The sequence below is a fragment of the Sus scrofa genome, chromosome 1 (assembly GCF_054392235.1).
Source record: "Sus scrofa isolate SSC_HxYL_T2T_F1_AM1 chromosome 1, Sscrofa_HxYL_maternal_Yorkshire_Landrace_v2.0, whole genome shotgun sequence".
Classification (NCBI taxonomy): domain Eukaryota; kingdom Metazoa; phylum Chordata; class Mammalia; order Artiodactyla; family Suidae; genus Sus; species Sus scrofa.
In genome coordinates this window covers 149960970-149982321 of record NC_139383.1, presented here as the reverse complement: position 1 = coordinate 149982321, position 21352 = coordinate 149960970, and the positions used below count along the sequence as shown (strand labels likewise).

Here is a 21352-nt window from a genome sequence, read left to right as displayed (position 1 = left end):
CTGTTTCCGAAGCCCATGATATTTCAGCTCAATTAACAAACGAAAGGGGTCCTTTTCCTCCTTATTCCCTGTCGTCCTAAAGGATCCTGAGCAAAAGCCCGTGGCACTCACTTCGCACCTCGGGACACGGACCTCTGCTTCCCACAGGTCAGAACACTGAATCCCATCAGCATGAACACAGCCCTCAGTGACACTGAACACTCGTTTCTCCGGGCACAGAGAGCCCGCTGGCTGCACAAGCCCTTCAGTTCTCAGAGCCTCCCGGGCCGTCAGCACCTCAGACAGAGCCTGCAGGAGTGGGTTCCGGGTTTCACTGTCCTAAGCCTGCCCTAGGAAAAGCCGCTGACACCAAGGAAACTGACCCAAGACACGCAGAACACACAGACCGGCGCCCATCGTTCTCTCCAGTGGCCAGCACCTCTTTCCAAAAGACAACAAAAGAACCCTGAAGTACCTCCTACCTAGAATACGATCCACCCCCACAGCTCTCCTCTCCTCCCCCGCTCCCCGGCGCCTGTTGCTAGGGAGCGAGATGGCACTGGGGCAGCCTCAGGACCAGGGTAGCGACCTCGGGAGGAGCAGGGAGCACCCAGGCAGCAGTGGAAGCCCAGCTTCAGGTGAGACCATGACCCCTTCCTACTACAGGAAAGGTGCACCCTTCGCGCCGCTCTGACGCCTACGACGCCCTCTGCGCGCTCAGGCTGGCGGAGGGGGCCGAGCGACTAGAAGGCCGGCACCCGGGAGCGCCGCTCCCTCTGCGGGCCCAGAAAGCTCGGCCCGGCAGAGAAGGCCTCTGGCCCGATACTGTGTACGCCCGTGGGCCCAGACAGCGGGGCAGGGGCTCGGGGACAGCCCTGCGGAGGGCAGGCACTCACCATGTTGACTTCGGAAACCATGTCTATGCTGGCGATGTCGATGTTCATCCCCACGCAGACCGGGGGACCTGCGGGAAGCGCACGACACGGTGATCAGCCAGGCTCCGGCACCGGCTGCGGGCGGCTCTGAGGAGGGGTGGTGGGCTATCGGAGGAGGGGGCGCAGGCGAAGTGTCCCCTTCCCCACTCCGCCGCAGTTCGGCGGAAGCGGCCCCCGCCCCCCTCCTCCACCCAGGCCGCCAGCGCGGTGGGTCGCGCGCGCTTCCCGCAGCGGCCGCGCACACCCCACTTACCCCCGAAGTCGGGTCTTAGGCGAATGTCGTAGCCTTTCAACAGCTTGTCCACCGTCTCCTTCACAAAGGACATGTTCCCAGGATCATTCACGCTGCGGGAGGGGCGAGGGGCACAGAGAGCCGGGTCAGGCGGCGGCTTGCCAGCCAGCGCCCGGCGCGCACACCCGCGCGCCCTGCCCGCCGCCCGGCCCGTTTCCCGTCAACCCACCCGCGACCCTACCTCTGGGCACAGCACACCACTGCCACCAGCACTGGGGCCGAGAAGATGCCAAAAAGCCTTCCTCCCGCAAAGCCCCACATCCCTCCGCCGCGCCCCGGCACGGGGGAGGGGGCGCCCCGCCGCCGTCGCGACCCGCAGCCGGGGCTGCTCCTGCTGCTGCCGCCGCCGCCGCCGCCGCGCTGGCCCCGAGCGGAGGAGGGCGCAGGGGGAGGGTGAGGGGGGAGGAGGAGCGGGAGCGGGGAGAGGAGGAGCAGCGGGCGCGGGAGCGCTGGGAGGGGGAGGAGACGGCGAGCCCAAGGCCGAGCCCGCCGCGCCGCGCACCCGGCCCTCCCCCGCACTGGCCGCGGCCGGTGGCCCTGGCCCTCCGCGCTCTCGCCCGCCTAGGCTGCTATGGAGCGGGACCCTGAGCCTGGACCGGGACTGCAGGCAGGAACCGGGGCGGTGCGGCGCGGCGTAGGGCCGGGGGTCGGCCGCGAAGCCAGCTCCCTGCGGCCAGGATTCCTGCGACCCGGGGAAGGAGCAGGGTTGTCAGCGACGGCGACACAGGCAGCGACTGAGAAGGAAACGCTGTCCGCTTCCCCCTACCCGCTCCGCAGCCCGACTCCTTCCCTACGACCCCCGCCCAGCCGCAGCGCAGGCCGAGCCCGTGGGTGCAGCAGAGCGCCTCGGACCGAGGGACTGCGCGCTGCAACGCCGGGAGGGAGGCTGCGGGGCCCGGGGGAAGCCCCTACCTCACCTGCGGGGCTCTATGACTCGCGTCCCCAGGGTCCAGGAGAGCCAGATGGGCAGCAGGAGAGCGGGGAGCCCGGAGCACATGGCGCTGTTCCTCCGACCTAACCTGGGTGGGATCCGCTCTCCCCCACCGTCACGGAACATTCTAACAGCGAAGCGGGGATCCCCGCCCCTGCCCCCACCCACGGGCTTTCCCGCCTGACCCATCATCCAGCCCCTTGCATGGCGGCTCGATTAATAATTTATGCAATGTAAAACCATTTCTAAAATTGATTCCTTAAACTATTTCTTCACTCTCACCCCCCGAACATTTCATTTGAGCACTAGGCCCTCCCTACTCATATAAATACATTCATAATAAGTGTTTAAAAGAGGTCTGAATATGCACACTTTATTAGCTGTAAACCGGTGTTCACATTAGATGCGGAGACCCAGACTGTCGTCATCCCAGAGATGGGCCTTTTCTCCCGCAGCCTGGAGCTGTCCGTGGTTCTTAATGTAAGATAAGGAACCTGGGTTTCTCTGTGACCAGCTCCCATCCTTTGGTTCTCATTTTAGACCTCTAACTTCTTGGCCAAGAAACAGTCCACTCTGCCTTGGGTCTCACCACTATGTACTTCAGGAATGACTGCTCACTCGTGGCCATAGGTTGTATATTTTTTTTTGCTGAATGATCCTCAACAAAGTTTCTCTGTGCTTCAGACTTCTAATATTGAAGAAAATGGTCACACATTCCTACTTGTGGTCAACCAATAAAACTTACCAATCAAGCCCATTTTCTGCTTGATAGACTTCCTTGGGCCATTACATGACCCCAATGAATGGTTGGTAATAGATAACTGCTTCTCTGTATTGACTTATTTTTTTCTACCAAGCTTAAGGTTTTCTTTTCTATTGTCAAGACTTTATATTGGTAAATATCTAAACCTATACCCTGGGCATATTTCTGGCATTAATTGTAAATATCATTGCCCTTTTTTAAAAATCAGCAATTTATATTTTTGAAACAGAAAATGTGACCGCAAAACCTGAAAGGTTGCTATTAAGATAGGTTAAGAGATAAATATAGCTCCCTAATTATTTTCTGGAAAAGTCTGTTCACAACTACTTTGTATTCTGTGCCCTGTTAATGTGCAATGTAATTACTTAGGAAAATTAGATCTGTATTACCATAGCTTCCCCTCCACATTCATGTTTCCATCTTTTCTCCTGTTTGCATGTACCTCTTTTAGAAAAATGCCCTATGAGGGATCACAGCTATAGAAAATAAACAATGACAATATGGTGTTTGAGTAAAACTGACAACATATCAAGAATAATCCCCTTGCCATTATTTTATATGTCCTAAAACTTGAAAACAACATTACAAATATTATTATCCAATCATGTACTGCCTCAGATCTTGGCATCAACCAGTCTCTGAGTCTCTTGGCCTTATTTTCTATCCCAGGTGCTGCTTCAGCATGCAGTTCTGCAAGAACTCTTATCAGCTTTTCATGGGAATTAATGAATACTCCTCACCTTCTGTCCACATTACTTGTTTCTCACCTCCCACCTTCAGGCTTCTCAGAGAGCAATGAGGTCCAAATGTGCAACCGAAGTTATCATAGAGTTAGCCATCCCTGGGGTGGACCTTGGATGAACTGAAGTTGGGAGCTAGGAGATAAATGATTCTCCCTCTATTTCCTCCTAAGAAATGTCCTGTGATGCCTTAGTAACTCCTCTTTTTTCCCTCTTCTTCCATGCCTTTTCTTTCACTCTTGGCTTCATTAGTATTACACACCCTAGAAAAGTGATAGCACTTAGATTTGCCGGAGGGTATGTTTTCTGGGGAACCCAAACTAAGTCATCAAGCCATTGGAAAATCATTAAAAGTATCACCCAAAATTCTATCTTTTTATAGTGTGAAAGAAAAATCAAAGAGAAATATTGTGGTAAGTTTACCCTGGTATAATCAAGATGCATGGGGCCATGAGGCTCATCACAGTTGCTGTCCAACTTGCACCTACAGGAGTAACAAAGGCTAGGCATGAAACCTTTGGTCACCCTCCTGTCTGAGCTCCTCCCACGGCTGTCTAGGAAGGTTTGATGAGCACAGAACCCCAGATACCCCCATCCTTCCACTCTCTTTCCAGGATTCCTGAAACCAAGAATATTGTCATGCTTTTACTAGATGGTGCTAACATATTAGCCAAATCAATGAGACATTGCTAATGCAGTTCCTACTTTCATTTATTTTCTATAGAAAGACTAAAAGGCTTTAGGTGTCCCACAATGGATAGATTTTCATGTCAAAAGAAAAAGGAGATGAATGCCATTTTGTTCATAGTAAAGTGGCTTTAAACAGGCTAGAATAAACTTTGGAGGCCCTGAAGGTAGGAAGAAGGAAAGGAAAGAGATAGATGAAGAGCATCATAACATGATCAGTTTACCTAGTCCGTGTTTGTACATTTTGGCAGACCCAAATGCCTTTCACTAAGCTGTGTTTGCTCACAATTGCCTCTAACTTATAGAAAATCAAGTTGTCTTTTTATTTTCATTTTATTGTATTTTATTGTATTGTATTGTATTGTATTGTATTGTATTGTATTGTCTTTTTGCCATTTCTTGGGCCGCTCCCGCGGCATATGGAGATTCCCAGGCTAGGGGTTGAATCGGAGCTGTAGCCACCGGCCTACGCCAGAGCCACAGCAATGTGGGGTCTGAGCCGCGTCTGCGACCTACACCACAGCTCATGGCAACTCATGGCAACGCCGGGTCCTTAACCCACTGAGCAAGGGCAGGGATCGAACCCACAACCTCATGGTTCGTAGTCAGATTCGTTAACCAGTGCACCACGACGGGAACTCCGAGTTGTCTTTTTAAACAGTATCAAAGTCTCTGACAATATATTTTAAAGCTCTTTTAAAATAACTTAATCAATTTGAGATATGACACATGAAATAAAAGGGTAAACATATATTTAGATGTCTTGAAAAATGTATAGACCAGTGTCCATTTCATCAAGCCCCAAACGCCCTCTCAGTCCATTAGCCTACAGGTCATTCCAGATCCAGACAAGCATGAACCTAGGTACTATATTATAGATTTTTTTTTTTGCCCGTTTTAACAGTCCATATAAGTGGAATTACACGGTATATGTTATTTTATGGCTGGCATCTATCCTTCAGTGTAATGTCTCTGACAGTCATCCTTGTCACATTGCAGAACCAAGATTTGTTTGATTTGTTTCTTTTTACTGCTGAGTAGTAGTCCATTGTGTGGTTATTCCACAATTTGTTTATCTGTTTATCTGTTGACGAACCTTTCCAGTTTGGGCTATTATGAATAAAAAGTCATGTATTAGTTTTTGTGTGGACATAAGTTTTATTTTCTCTTAGGTAAATTGCTAAGAGTGAATGGCTGAGTCATAAAGGAAAACGCATGTTTAGCTTTATAAGGAACAGCTAAAATATTTTCCAAAGTAATTGAAGGATTTTTAAATTTCACCAGCAATGCATAAGGATTGTGGCTGCTTCAATATCCCCCCTCATCAATCCTTGTGGATGTATAATAGTATCTCAGGTGGTTTTAATTTGAATTTTCTTGATGACACACCAGTGTATTTCATTTGCATACTGGCCACTCATACTTATTTTTGAATACGTAAGATTTTCCCCCCTTTTTTTTTTTTTGTCTTTTTGCTATTTCTTGGGCCGCTCCCGCGGCATATGGAGATTCCCAGGCTAGGGGTCTAATCGGAGCCGTAGCCACCAGCCTACACCAGAGCCACAGCAACGCGTGATCCAAGCCACGTCTGCAACCTGCACCACAGCTCACGGCAACGCCGGATCGTCAACCCACTGAGCAAGGGCAGGGACTGAACCCGCAACCTCATGGTTCCTAGTCGGATTCGTTAACCACTGCACCACGACGGGAACTCCTCCCTTTTTTTAGTGGCCATGCCCACAGCATATGGAAGTTACCAGGCCAGGGACTGACTCTGAGCCACAGCTGTGACCTACACCACAGCTGCAGCAATGCTAGATCCTTTAAACCACTGCCCAGGGCCGGGGTTCATAGGCTTGCCTCCACAGCACCCCAAGCCACTGCAGTCAGATTCTTAACCCACTGCACCACAGTAGGAACTCAATTTTGCCCATTTTAAAATTGCATTATTAGTCTTTTTATTGAGCTATGAGTTCTTTATGTATGCTAGATATAAGTGCTTTGTCAAATATATGTAACATTTTTGTTAAAAATCTTATATTTTTGTTGAAAATTAATCGACTTTATATGTGTGAGTATATTTGGAGACTTGTTTTATTTACTCTGTTTAATTGATCTAAAGATATATTCTTTCATTAATTCTATGTTATTCTGATTAATGTAGCTGTAAATATTGAAAATAAATATCATAATTTGTCCATCTCTGCTCTTTAAGAAGACTTAAAAAATGTTTTTGACTACTCGAGGTCTTTGCATTTTCATAGACATTTTAGAATGATCTTTTCAATTTCTACAAGGAAACTTCATGGGTCTTAATTTGTATTACATGAAATCTATAGATGAATTTAGGGAAACTTGACATCCTAATATTGAATCCTCCAATCTTTGAAAACCCTGTTTTTCTTCATTTATTTAGATCTTTAATGTTTTCTCAGAAATACAGTGTAGATTTCAATGCAAAGCTTTGCGTTTGATTCAGTAAATAATATCCCTCGTTTTGTCCTATTTTATGCTGTTATAAATGCTACTTTTAATACTTCATTATTCAATTGTTTGTTGGTAGTGTATAGAAATATAATTGATTTTAATATATGGATATTGCACACTACAATCTTGCTCAATGTACTATTATTTTAATAAAATTTTTGTAGATTCCCTGGGATTACATTAAAAACAATCATATACTCTCGGAATATAGACAGTTTTACTTCTTCCTCTCCTATCTGGAGGCCTTTTATTTCTTTTTCTTGCCTTACAGCTCTGACAGAGACCTCCAGTACAGTGTAGAATAGAAGTGGTGAGATTGGACACACTTCCTTTACTCCAATGTTAAGAGAAAATGTTCGGGTTTACATATATGTGCACACACACACATATATGTACTGTTAAATATGATGTTAAAGTCTTCCTCTTATTTTTCTTTTGTTCTCTCTACCTTTTCCTCTTTTCCCCTTTGCACGCCTCTCTGAAAAGTGAAAAGTTCGGTCTTAAGAATGGGGCAGTACAAGGTATGCACCTGGCATGGAATGAGGAACTTCCAGGACTTGGCCTAGGATGTCAGAGCCCGGGCAGCATGAGGAGGGCATGAGGTTTCATACCTTGAGTGGATGGAAAAAGGCATCCTTTTGGGTGGAAGACAAGTTTGTGTATCACTGGGGAAGGACAGCCCGGCAGGGGTGTCAGAGCCCATGGGAGATGAAGAAGGCATTGATGTGGACAAAGCAGACTGTGTTTGAAAATAGAGCCAAGACAAGGTGAAACCATGCCCCAGGGGAAGCTGGCCTAATGTGCAAGTAAGGATCTCAGAGGGTAGGAGAGGGTCCTGGCACGAGGGGTACCCTGTGTGAGGGTCTAAGCCCAGGAAGGATGAGGAAGACAGGGGGAGAAGGTAATGTGGGTAGCCATGTGCCTAGCAACCTGCCACAGAAACTCGGAGCTGGAGAAACGTTAGGAAGGCATCCACACTCTGGGCTGGCCCCAAATAGGAATTCAGAATCTGAACAGGGAGGGGAAAGTATGCAGGGAGTATGGTTAGTTGTGGCAACAAGAGATCAGTTATATAGCGGGGCACTGATTAAATGAGTAAACATGTTAAGAGTAATGGAAGCCAGGTTTCTCCAGGTTAGAGATGAGAGTGATAATATGTGTGTGTGTGTGTGTGTGTGTGTGAGTCTTTTTAGGGCCGCACCCACAGCATATGGAAGTTCCCAGACTAGGGGTCCAATCAGAGCTGCAGCTGCTGGCCTAGGCCACAGCCACAGCAATGCCAGATAGAGCTGTGTCTGTGACCTACACTGTAGTTCACAGCAACCCCAGATCCTTAACCCACTGAGCAAGGCCAGGGATCGAACCCTCATCCTCATGGTTACTACTCGGTTCCACTGAGCCACAACAGCAACTCCAAGAGTGGGAAATATTAAAAAAGGGAGAAGTAATCCTTATGGTGTGACATTGCTATTGGATATATTAGTATGAACTGAAGATTTTGAAAATGTATAGGTAAGTAGAAATATGTTGATATACACATACACATATACATATATACAACCATATACTATATGTATATTTATTTACTGTATATATATCTATTTATTGTGTAGTATATGTATATTTATTTACTGTATACATCATATATGTATGTATATTTATTTTCTCTATACTGACACATATACAGATATTTACATACACCTAGGAACAGTGACAGCCCAATTGCAATCAGCATCCCCTATACCTAGATCTTGGATTATACATGTAATTTTCTGACTGAAATGAACCATGGCTACTTGGAAAAAGGGATGGGCAAGGAAGGTAAAAGGTGAGATTAAAATATCTTATGTCAGAGAATGATGCAGACATATCAAAGAGACCTAGAATGTGTTTGCACTGTACAATTCTGGAAAAAATTTGAGCATAAAAGTAAATCATGACAGTGATAAACCACAACCCATAAAAAAATTAAATTTGAGTTAATACATATTAATTAATTGATTAATTAAAATTTAATCACAAATGGTACATTTACACAGCTTTTAAGTATATCCCCCACAAAATACTAATTATGAGGAAATTTTGCTGTATAGCTGGCAGATCCACCTTAATCAAGTGATCAATACAAATAAATTAAAGAATGGAATAAATCAAAATAATGTATCCCATGATACAAAACATTGAGTACCAGCGTATCAGCTCTATGACATTCCTAGCAAAGATATATAATCTGAATATAATTATGAGGAAAAATCAAAGCCAACTGAGAGATTTCAAATACAATCCAATGGCCCCATAATATTTAAAAGGTCATCAAAGTCAGGAAAGACTGAGAAACTATTCCAAACTGAGGGAAACTGAAGACTCAGAGGTTCTTAATGCATGTATGACTCTGAAGTGGGTCATTTTTCTCCAAGAGATACTAATGGGTCAAGTGGTAGATCTCAAATAGAATCTGAAAATCACATAGCAGTAGGAGTTCTCATCGTGGCACAGCAAAAATGAATCTTACTAGGAATTGTGAGGTTGTGGGTTCGATCCCTGGCCTTGCTCAGTGGGTTAAGGATCTGGCATTGCTGTGAGCTCTGGTGTAGCCCACAGATACGGCTTGGATCTGGTATTGCTGTGGCTCTGATGTAGGCCGGTGGCTACAGCTCTAGCCTGGGAACCTCCAAAAGCCACAGTGCGGCCCTAAAAAGACAAAAGACAAAAAATAAATAAATAAATAAAAATAAAACAAAAAAAAGATCACAAAGCAGTAATTTAATATATATTTCCTTATTTTGATGATTGTGTTATAATAACCTGGGAAAATCTCCTTGCATGTGTGAAAAATACTCACCTCTTTGAGGATGACTGTCATCAGCTTGGCCTCTTATACATAAATGACTCAAGGAAAAGTTCATTTTGAAGTACTTCAAATTTTTTGTAAGTTTATGATGATTTTAAATATTTACAAAAAAAAGTTTTCTGTAGCCTTCAACAGATTAAGAAAAATGCCTTCCATTTAAATTTGTGGAAAATTTTATCAAGAATGACGTGGAGTTTGTCAGATGCTTTTGTTGTTATTGTGTGTCTATGGAGTTACTCATATGGATTTTCTCCTTTATGGTTTTAATGTTGTAGATGACATTGATTTTCAAATTTTAAGCCACTTTGCATCCCCAAAATAAACATTACTTGGTCATATTGCTTACATTTTTAATATTTCAATGGATTTGACATCCTAACTTTTTATTTTTATTTTTTCATTTTTAGGGCTGCTCCCCTGCAGCAGATAGAAGTTTCTAGGCTAGGGGTCGAATCGGAGCTATAAGTTCCAGCATACATCATATCCACAGCAATGCAGGATCCAAGCCACATCTGCAACCTACACCGCAGCTCACACCAATGCCGGATCCTTGACCCACTGAGTGAGGCCAGGGATCGAACATGCATCCTCATGGATCCCGGTCAGATTCATTAACCACTGAGCCACAACAGGAACTCCAGACACCCTAAAATTTTTGCTAAGGATTTCTGTTGATGTTCATGAGTGCCTGATGTATAATTTCTTTTTCTTATCTGGTTTTAGTTCCAGGGCAAAATGAAGCTACAACATGCTCCATCATCCTCTAAGTTTTGAACGATCTTTTTGTAGGATAATTATAATTTCTTCCTTAAATATTTTCTCGAATTCATCGATGAAGTCATCTGCCCTTGAAGTTTCCCACAATTTTTAATGATAAATATAATTCAGAGTTCCCGTCGCGGCTCAGTGGTTAACGAATCTGACTAGGAACAATGAGGTTGCGGGTTGGATCGCTGGCCTTGCTCAGTGGGTTAAGGATCTGGCATTGCCATGAGCTGTGGTGTAGTTGCAGATGTGGCTCAGATCCCACGTTGCTGTAGCTCTGCTGTAGCTACAGCTCCGATTAGACCCCTAACCTGGGAACCTCCATATGCCGTGGGTACAGCCCTAAAAAAGGCAAAAAGACAAAAAAAAAAATAACAAAACAGTGATAAATATCATTCTTTAGCAGGCATAATAAGACTATTTAGATTTTTATTTTTTCTGGTGACAGTTTTGCTAATTTACATATTTTGAAAAGTTTGTTCATTTCACCTAAGTTGTCAAATTTATTAACAAAAATGCTTGTAATGTTCCCTTATTATAATTTTGAAGTCTGTGTTTACATAGTTATGCTCCATCTTTCTTTCCTGATATTGGTAGTTTATGTCTTCTTGTCTTTTCTTGACAAGCCCAGAGGTTGATTGATTTTATTAATGTTTTCAAAGAATGTGCTTTTGGTTTCATTGATTTTTCTTTATCACTTTTCTGTTTTATGTTTGACTGATTTCTGCTCTTACTCTAATTATTTTCTTTCTTTATTTAGGGTTTACTTTCCTCTTCCTTTCCTAGCTTCTAATAAGGAAACTTACATTATTGATTATTTTAGTCAATAAATAATATGTTTATTATTGTCTTCATGTAGCTGGAACCTTTTACTATCTAAGGTTACCAAAGCTATTCTACTTGCACCATAAATGCCAAATGGAAAGATCTTAAACTAGGTGCTTTCTGAAGTATCACTTGAGAGAATACCATATTCAATAACAATAGCCCTAAAAGTATATCAATCAATTGTATTCTGCAAAAGCACCATTAATTTCTTCATGTGAATCACCTTCCTAATCTTGATCGTGTAGCAATACTGACTGGACACATGAAAGAGATGGCAAAATACTTACTAGTATAAATTGTGTGCAGTGAGAAACAGGTAAAATCAAGAACTGTTTTAATGTTTTAAGACCATAAAATAGGAAAGTAACACAGTTCTAATTGTTTGACTTTGAAGTAAGGCTGAATCTCAATGGAGAGTATAAATTAAAGCCAAGGTAAAAATATAGTTAAAAAAAAAAACATGTGATTTCAATATATCTAAACTTTTGGGTCATTCATTCAGTTAGAAAGGAATATTCTCTAGCATTTATTGACATATATCTATCAATAATATGTACTGCATATATTATATAATGTATAATACATGTAAAAGGATAATGTTAGTATATTTTATATAATATATAGCAAAATATAAATGGATAATATGTGTTAATATGTATAAATTATAAACACTGTGGATTTTAGTATTCTCCATTATTATATAATGAAAGATTAACAAATCATGAAAGTTAAAAGAACTTAGACTAAGTAATATTCTTAATATACATATATACACAATATAACAAATATATTAAGAAAATAAACTATGTTAAGTTTCATAACATTAATTTTTTGTTAAGAAACAGTATAGAATCATGAAAGGCACAGAATATTTATACTTTAAACAAATTTGAAGATTAACCAAGGTGTCACAGTAAAAGGATGTGGAGCTCAATTCCCCCCATGAACACATCATCATATTGAACAATTCTCACTGAAAACCAGTAGGAAACTGGCAGGAACACAACTGTACAACCAAGGCTATAAGAAAGATCCAAATATAATCAGGAGGAAGGGAAGAGAACTGATCATATTGGGCCTGTTCCCCAGGAAGGGACAGTAGAAAACGAAGACTATGAATGTGGACATCCATCCTGGGAGTGAGTAATGAGAGCCACAGACTGGGCCCCAGTCCAAATATCTTACTTTGAGGGGTCAAGCCTGCCTGGCCAGTTAGAGGTCCACTTGGACTAATGGAAGGGCTGTGGGAAGACCAGACCTCACTCATGGGGAAGGTGCGCACACTGGCTTGCTTACCCCAAGATCAGGATGGAGAGAGGTCTGCTCTAGCTGCTACTGGTTTTCCCATGGTGACCTCGGTGCATACCCCAGCCCTCACTGAGCAAACACTCCATCCCCACTCATTCCACATCACAATAGGACACTAAATTTCAGACAGATATGACCAGGGAAAATATGTAACCTTGGGACCCAGAGATGTCAGTCCCAGGGCAGAGCCTCTGTGGGGCAGGGGTGACTGTTGTCAAGCAGCGCATCAGAAGCAGCCCAGATTCTGATGGTGGCTGCTCCATCACAGCTCACCTCCCCGTACATGCTAAGAGTCCACGTGTGCCATCGCAGCCCTGCAGTGGAGGCTGGGGGAACCGACGAGTTGTGAGGGTCAAAGGGGAAACTTGACCTAAGGCTGGGACTGACCAGAGCGAAAGAAACAAATACTGGTGCCTGAGCAGGCAGGACATCAGAGAGAGCTCATCTCTGTCTGCAACTGAAACAGTCAGGAGGCCACTTGAGCCCCAGTGGCATTAAGCACTCCCCCATATGGGGTAAGACTTGCAGTGTGGGAGAGGGGAAACACACACACACACACACACACACACACACACACACACAGTTAAAGGAAACAAGCTCAAGTATGACCCTCAGGGTCTCTATTGTAGAAACTTGGGATCAGACCCTTAACCAGACTTTAATTTTTATAGGGCAGTGATAGCCACTGACCAGAGAGGAAATCCTGACTCACACTAGGAGTGGCTATAGTTCCTCCATCACCAGGCACACCCCCTACCAAGGTGATAGTTGCCAGAACTCCCTAAGGAATGACATGACTGGCACCCACACCAAATCCAGACACCAGGCACATGCATTTTGCACAGGGATGCTCGCGCACAAGTCCACCCCTTAGAACCACAATAGGCAGGTATTTCACCTAAGTTCCTAGAGACAAATAAAAGTAAGTAAAATTAAAGGCAGAGGAACTACTCTCAACTGAGAGACCAAGAGAAAACTCTTGAAAATTAAATAATAAAACAGAAATAAACAATTAACCAGATAAGGAATTCAAAGCATTGGTTATAAAAATGTTAACTGGATTAGGGGAAACATTGATACAAACAGTTAAAATTTTAGAGTTCCCACTGTGGCTCAGTGGTAACAAACCCAACTGGTATCTATGAGAATGTGGGTTCGATCCCTGGCTTTTCTCAGGGGGTTAAGTATCTAGCATTGCCATGAGCTGTGGTGTAAGTTGCAGACACAGCTCGGATCTGGTGTTGCTCTGGCTGTGGTTAGGCCAGAAGCTGCAGCTCCGATTCGACCCCTAGCCTGGGAATTTCCATATGCTGCAGTGTGGCTCTAAAAAGCAGAAAAAAAAAGTTTCTATTTTAACAAGGATCTAGAAAATATAAAAAATATCTAATCATAAATAAAGAATTCAATAGCTAAAATTAAAATCATAGTGATACAGAAGAAGACTTAAGTGAGCTGGAAGACAGAATAATGAAAAAGACCCAATCAGAACAGAAAAAGTAAAGCAAATTGTAAACAATGAAAACAGTTTAAGAGATCTCTAGGATAAAATTAAGCATAGCAATATTTGCATAATAGGGTTCCCAGAAGGAAAAGAGAGAGAGAGAAGGGGGTTGAAAATGTTCTTGAAGAAATTGTGGCTGAAACCTTCCCAAATCTGAAGAAGGAAACAGATATCCAGTACAGAAAGCACAGAGGGTCCCAGATAAATCCCAAATGTAAATAATTTAGAACCTGCAATTTTCCCCAAAGGAGGGGAGTGCTGAAGCAAGTGGGGCTCATGCAGTCAGAGGTCTTATGCTCTGCCTGTGTTGACTTCTGCAGCTCCAGTCAGACACAACTCAGTGTTACATCCTTTTCTGAGTTGTGGCTGCCCCAGATCTAGTATGTTGCTGTGGCATGGAGTAAGCCAGGTCAGAGGATTCACTTAGCTTGGGCATCTAGCAAGCCATCACAAGAAGCCCTACAGCCATGCTGCCATCAGAGATCTGGACTGATTCAGAGCTGCTGCTTGAGTAAACACCAACAATGGACACCACCATCACCCTAGGGCTCTTCCTTAAGACTTGGTCCACTCTGAGTCCAAAGGTCAACTCTTTTCCCACATCCTTCGATCCAGTGCCATACCGTGATGTGAGTAAGCAGATCCAGGACATCCCTCAGCTGGGGCTCAGGATCATGAAAATGTGGTTGTAGGAAACCCAGAAACCACCAGGGCAGCCCTCTCTCTACCCTGCCTTGGGGAAATCCAGCACACCCACCATCCTCCTGAGTGGAGTATAGGGTTCTCCAGCCTTCCTATCTTCCCCAGAATTCCTTCAGGACACTGAGGGGGCTTGTCTCCTATGCATAGGATGTCCAGTCTGTAGCTTTACCCACTCATTCCCCAGGGTGAATGACTACCTGTGTGATCTCCCTTCTTCTCTGAGTCTCTTCCCAAGGGTCTTGGTCCCACTCCAATCACTTTTCTTCCCTTTCTGCCCAATTACATGTGTAGCTTTCTTACAGCCTTGATTGTACAGGAGTCCTTCTGCCATTTTCCAGTTAGTTTACATTGAGAATTGTCTACATGTCAATGTATTTTTGATGTGTTCATTGGAGCAGGTAAGTCCCACATCTTCCTACTCTGTCCCCTCAATCTATTCCTATCCATGGTTCCTTCTCTTAAAGAGAATTTCCTTTAGCCTTTCTTTTCAAGTAGGTCTGCTTTTGACAAATTCCCTTACATTTCCTTCATCTGAGATTGTCTTGATTTCTTCTACATCCCTGAAGGGTATTTTTTTTTTTACCAGATATAGAATTTACAGTTAATAGTTCTTTCAGCACTTGAAAAGTACCGCACCATTTTCTTATGGCCTCCACCTGATAAGAAATTTTCTGCCAGTTGAGTTGTTTTTCCTTTATCTGTAATGTGTCATTTCTTTCTGAGTGCTTTAAAATTTTTTCTTTGTCTTTAGTCTTCAGAAGTTTGATTACAATGTATCTTTCAATGGATTTCTTTGTGTTTATCCTATTTTGAATTTGCTCAGATTCATGAATGTCAGTTCAGGTGTTTTGAAATTTTGGGGGATATTTCAGCAATTATTTTTTGAATACTTTTTAGCTCTAATTTCTCCCTTTGGGACTCAGGAGTTCTGGGAATCTGATAGCATGAATGCTAGGTCTTTTGTTATATTTCCTGAGACTGTGTTCATTACTTTTTCTTTCAGTTTATTTTCTCTCTGCCATTCAGATTGACTAGTTTCTGTCTTCAAGACTTGGCTTCTTTTCTCTGTCCACTCCATTCTGCTGTTGAGCCCTTCCATTCAATCTTTCAGTTTGGTTATTTTAGTTAAGGCTGCACCTGCAGCATGCAGAAAAATTCCCAGGCCAGAGATCAAACCTATGCTGCATCAGTGACAATGCCAGATCCTTAACTCACTGGGCCACCAGGGGACTCCTATTGTATTTTTCAGCTCTAAAATTTCCATTTCGTTTTCCTCAATATAGTCTATTTTTAATGAGTTTATTTTTTTTTCATACATTTCAAATGTGTTCATACTTCTTGTCAAATTTTCATAATGGCTGCTTTAAATATCCTTTTTTGATAATTCTAACATTTCTGTCATCACAGTACTAACATTTATTTAGTGTTTTGTTTTGTTTTGTTTTTTCTTCATTCCATTGGATATCCTCCTTGTCTCAGTATGATGAATTATTTTCTATCGAAACCTGGACATTTTGTCTATTTACAAACATGTGGCTCTCCTTGAACTCTTCCATTTTATCTGGGACCCACCAATTCCACTCTAGTAGGGAAAGGGGCCTGCCTCCTTATTACCAGGTAAGGGCAGAAGTAAGATTTTACCCCTCTTTTTTCATTGACTCCAGGGAGGGAGAGAGCCCCTGCTGGGGTTCAGGATCCCCTGTAGGGCTTCGTTGATAATATGTGGAGAGATTGGGAGGGGTGTCTCACTACTGCTCCTCATTGATCCTCCATTGACACTGCAGAGGGGTGGCTTCATTACCCCCGAGTATTGATAAAAGACCTTTCCACTGAATCTCCTCTGGCACCACTCCCATGGGGAGTGACAGGAAGGGAGGCCATGCTCCCCATGTGATCCCCAGTGAGAGGTCTAGGAGTTTCTGTTACATCCAGTAGGAATGAAAGTCCGTCCTGCCTTTGCACTCAGCCTGCTTTGACACCAACCCTGGGGGGCACTGAATCCTTCTCACAGGCTGGTAAGATTGTCAGTCTAGACTCTGCTCAGCCTTGAAGGCAGGAGTCGGTGAGGCTGCAGCATTTTCAGTGGTGTTTGGCAGGAGTAAAGATGTTTTTATCTAAAACTTTTCTGTCTTCCTGCACTGCCCTTTCCTGATCTTTGCCTAGAAAAAGGCAGACTTTTCTTGGGGTTCCTTGCTGGCTTCTACAGTACTTGGTCTGAGATACATAAGACAAAAAGAAAGCCTAGATCACTCACTGCTGTCTCACTTCCAGCTCCATAGGCCAGCTGCATTTTTCTACCCACCTTTCAATGCCTTCTTACGTTTGTAATGTTCAAATATATAATATCTAGTATTTTTAGCTAAGCTTAGCGGAAGGAATGGGAAATAGTATATTTATTCTATCTTAAATAGTACATTTATCCTTTCCCCTTATTCTTTTTGTAAAATATTAAAAATACATATATGGTCATTTCAGTGAGTAAAATAAGACATAAGGAGGAGAGATAAATGACTAGATTTACTCTGCCATGTTTAATCTTCAGCCCCATTAATGAATTTCCCAATGTCGTATTATTCTTGCATTCTTGAAATAAGATCATAACTGTTCATGGTCCTTATTTTAATTTGTGCTCATGTATCAGTATAAGTTTCACTATTATTAACTTTAAAGCCACTATTAGTTGTGGATTGTTGCCATGTTTAACAGTTTCTTTGCTGTCATATTTCTTGCATTCTTTTCCTCTCACACCCGTTCTTGATTTTTTTTTTCTTTTTCAGTGAGAACTTATAAGTGGTAAGCTCTTTCATTTCTCTGTATTGGAAAACTCTATTTATTTTGTGCTTATTGTAGGATATCACCTAGCTAAATATGGAATTCTAAGGTTCTGGGGTCTTTGTCAAGATGGGAATGAAAGTTTTGACCTCAAGATGTCAGAAAAGAGATTTATAACATTGACTATTACATATGACATGCCTCTTCTAATGTCACAATAGCTAACAATTTCTATTAGTTGTTTGATAACAATAGCTCATTGTCTAAAGAGCTCATTTTTGTTTTTGTGAAAACAGATATCATTTTTCACTGGTCTCTCTCTCTCTCTCTCTGTCTTTCCATGGCTTTCTTTGAGTTTATCCTATTTGGAATTTGCTCAGATCTGTGGACATTGTGATGTTCTATATATTAACTATAAGAGTCTGGCTGTGGATTTCTTTTTGTTTATCCTTACTTTTGGACTATTCAATGCAAGAATTCGTGCACGTACTAAGTTCTAAAAAATGTATCACTCAACCTGTCTACCTTCCCGTCCTCTCTGACCCTCTTCTCTCTAGCTTCGCCTGGTGGAAATCTTAAGCTGCACATCAGGGCTTAAAGAAACAGTTTCCTAATGTAACACTGACTGTGAAAATCCCATACTTTCCATCTCATTTTTCTTTCTGTGCTGAAATAGAAATAGTTTTCCAGATCTAATCTCTAGTTCATCAATTATTTGAATATAAAATAGCATATTTTACCATTTGACCTAGTAGCCATTCACTAGTCACTGAATGAATCCATACTTCAATAAGTTCCCATAATTATCCAGATATGGGCATCTCCTATTTCAAATCAGTAACCTGTTCCTGAATTTAAAAAAAAAATTTTGGTCCATACCCACGGCATATGGAAGTTCCTGGGCCAGGGATCAAATCCAAGCCACAGCTACAACCTAAGCCATAGCTGTGGCAACACCAGATCTTTAACCAACTGGGCCACAGCAGGAATTCCTGTTCCTAAATTTTAAATTTACACTAGAACATTGTAACCAGAAGCATTTTTCCTATTATTTTAAACAGGGTAGGTTGTACTATAGTACATATCCACCTGAAACTCCCACTTCATTTCCTAACCACCTCCATGCTTATAACATTACTTCCTGTGCACTGACTGAGTATGGTTCTTAACTGACAGCAGCCTTGAGCTCAGTAACATGGCATCTCTCTAATTTCCATCCCATTTGATCCTTGACACTCTTTCCCAATATCCCTATATGATCTTCATATCCTGCCCACCGTGTCTGGAATGTTATTTGAAAAATTTTACCTCTCATCATTTTGTGAGAAATATATCCTGTCCTTGGAAACATAAATGTATTTTTCCTATGCCCACAGCCACAGGAAAGCTGTCCTTTAAGAGATATACATGTTGAGGACTCCAGATCCAGATCAAAATACCATGTGTAATTTTTCAGGCCCATAAAGCTCTAGGGAGCAGGCCTAGCACACAGCAGTCTGGGGCAGGGTGGAGGGCTCTGTTCAGGACTCAGGCCCTCCTGACCATGCTCTAGGAAATGTCAGCATTCACAGCCCAGGCACCTCTACTTGGAGACCTTCCCCAGGGGCCTCTCCATCACCTGGGAGTGGGTGACCTTGAGGATACTTCTCCACTTCAACTCAGGGCTCAGTACTTTCCCACTTTTAGGCCTTCCTGGCTTGTAGGTATAGACACAAAATGTCAGGAGCCACTTGTTTGGGATTCCTTTGGCAGAGAGGATCCACTCCTTAGAGCAGATCTACCTGGCCCTCACTAGGCACTGCTGTGGGGGATTGGCATTTCTCCCGTATCACATCTTGCTTTAGGATCAATCGCAGTTTTGGTTCAAGGCTTGACAGTTCCTTTCACCCTGGCTTGTCTGAATCAACTACTCCCTAAACTAGCAACCCAGTTGTCTCCAGCTCTGCTTGGCTTTTGACATATATCCCATAAAGATAGGGTTTTAAAAACCAAGTGGCCTTCTACTAAGAAAATGTCAGCTGTCAAGACATTAGACAAGGCATGTCATATTTAATACTTAATATTATAAGTATGTCTCATTTCTGATATCTTGGGACTAAAACCTTTGTTCCCATTTTGACACTTTCCTTTTGAAACATCTCAAAAAATAGAGTCACCTAGTCAAATGGTATGGATATTATGGGAAAGAAAGCTCTGTAAATATCACCAATTATTTTTCCCAAAGGTTATAACAATTTTCTTCATACAAGCAGAGTATGATGTTGAGCAATTCAAAACCCCACATAGATGTTAGCTGCATTTTCTAATTCATATTTGGTGAGCAAAACAATATTAATTCAGTTTTTTAATACAATAAAATGTTTTACAAATATTATGAGACATTTCTAATTTTTCTTAAATTATCTAGTCATGTTGGACTTCCCGTGTGGCTCGCAGCATAAATACTCAACATTGCTTAAATTATCTACTCATGTATTTCCCCAGACACACTCATGCAGACACACAGAAACACACACACAGACACACACACAAGCAATATCTCTTCTAGGAGGTTTTTTTTTTTTTTGGCCACACCATTGGTATATGGAAGTTCTCAGGCCAGGGATCGAATCCAAGCCACATATGTGACCTGTATCACAGCTGCAGCAATACTGGATCCTTAAACCCACTATGGTGGGCTAGTGATTGAACCTGTACCTAAACTTCAACCCAGTATTTGGATCCTTAACCCACTACACCACAGTGGGAACTCCTAGAAGTTTTATTTACAGAAAAATTGTGTAAAGGCTGCAGAAAGTGCCCATGTAAACCACACCCAGTTGCTCCTATTATTAACATCTTACACAGCAACAAGGTATATTTGTTATAATTAATGAACCAACATTGCTTCATCATATAAATGTTATCTTTTGCTCAGATTGCCTAATGTTCTTTTTCATTCCTAGGCTTCCATTCAGAATATTACATGATGCTTAGTTACCAGGTCTCCATAGACTGTTCTTGACATGCAAAAGTTGGGGAGTGTTATATCTTGGAAAACTGACCTCTTTATCATTATGTAATCCTCTTCTTTATCCCTAGTAATTGTCCTTCTTTTTTCATCTGAAGTCTATGTTGTCTGAAATTACTGTAGATACTCCAACTCTATTTTAATGATTGTCAGCCCATGTATTGGTTTCCTAGAGCTGCTGTAACAAATAATAACAAACTGGCAGTTTAAAACAACAGGAATATATTGTCTCACATTTGTGGAGGCAGTGTCTGAGATCCAGGTGTTTGCGGGGCTGTGCTCACTTTTTTGGTGTGACTGGCAATTCGGGGGGCTCCTCGGCATGTACGTGCATCAATCCTCTCTGCCTCTGTTCTCACGAGGTATTCTCCATGTGTCCCTGTGTCTTGTGTACCCACATGTCCTTATGAGGATACCAGTCTTTGGATTTAGGGTGCATTTTAATCCACTATAGCCTCATCTTAATTAATTACATCTGCAAAGACTATTTCCAAACCAGGTCCCATTCATATCGAGGTTCAGACTCGCTATGAATCTTGGAGGACACTATTCCACCCAATACAGCAGTGTGTTTTTTTCTATCCCTATACTTTAGCCTGTGACTTTTTTTTTTCCTTTTCTAAATTAAAGTATTGTTGATTTACAATGTTGTGCCAGTTTCTGCCGTACAGCAAAGTGAACCAGTCATATACACACATTCTTTTTCTCATACTATCTCCCAAAGACTTTATTTTTATGGGTTTGTTTTTTTTTTTTTTTTGATAGACAACATATAGTTGTATATTCTTTTTAATCCAACCT

General features: G+C 42.4%; 1 protein-coding gene across 4 annotated transcripts in view; it reads right to left on the bottom strand.

The window, feature by feature from the left end:
* GABRB3 (gamma-aminobutyric acid type A receptor subunit beta3) overlaps positions 1-21352 on the bottom strand; it is a 348038-nt gene that overhangs the window by 236827 nt on the left and 89859 nt on the right. The window contains exons 1-3 of one of the 4 annotated variants that reach the window (XM_021098629.2): positions 2119-2244; positions 1168-1259; positions 876-943 (exon numbers count right to left, since the gene is read on the bottom strand). In XM_021098629.2, the coding sequence (XP_020954288.1) occupies positions 876-943; positions 1168-1240 (141 nt within the window). In that variant the 5' untranslated portion in view covers positions 1241-1259; positions 2119-2244. Of the gene's footprint in view, positions 1-875; positions 944-1167; positions 1260-1387; positions 1573-2118; positions 2245-21352 lie in introns of those variants that run through there. The other 3 variants (XM_021098607.2, XM_021098621.2, XM_021098613.2) reach the window with 3 other exon arrangements.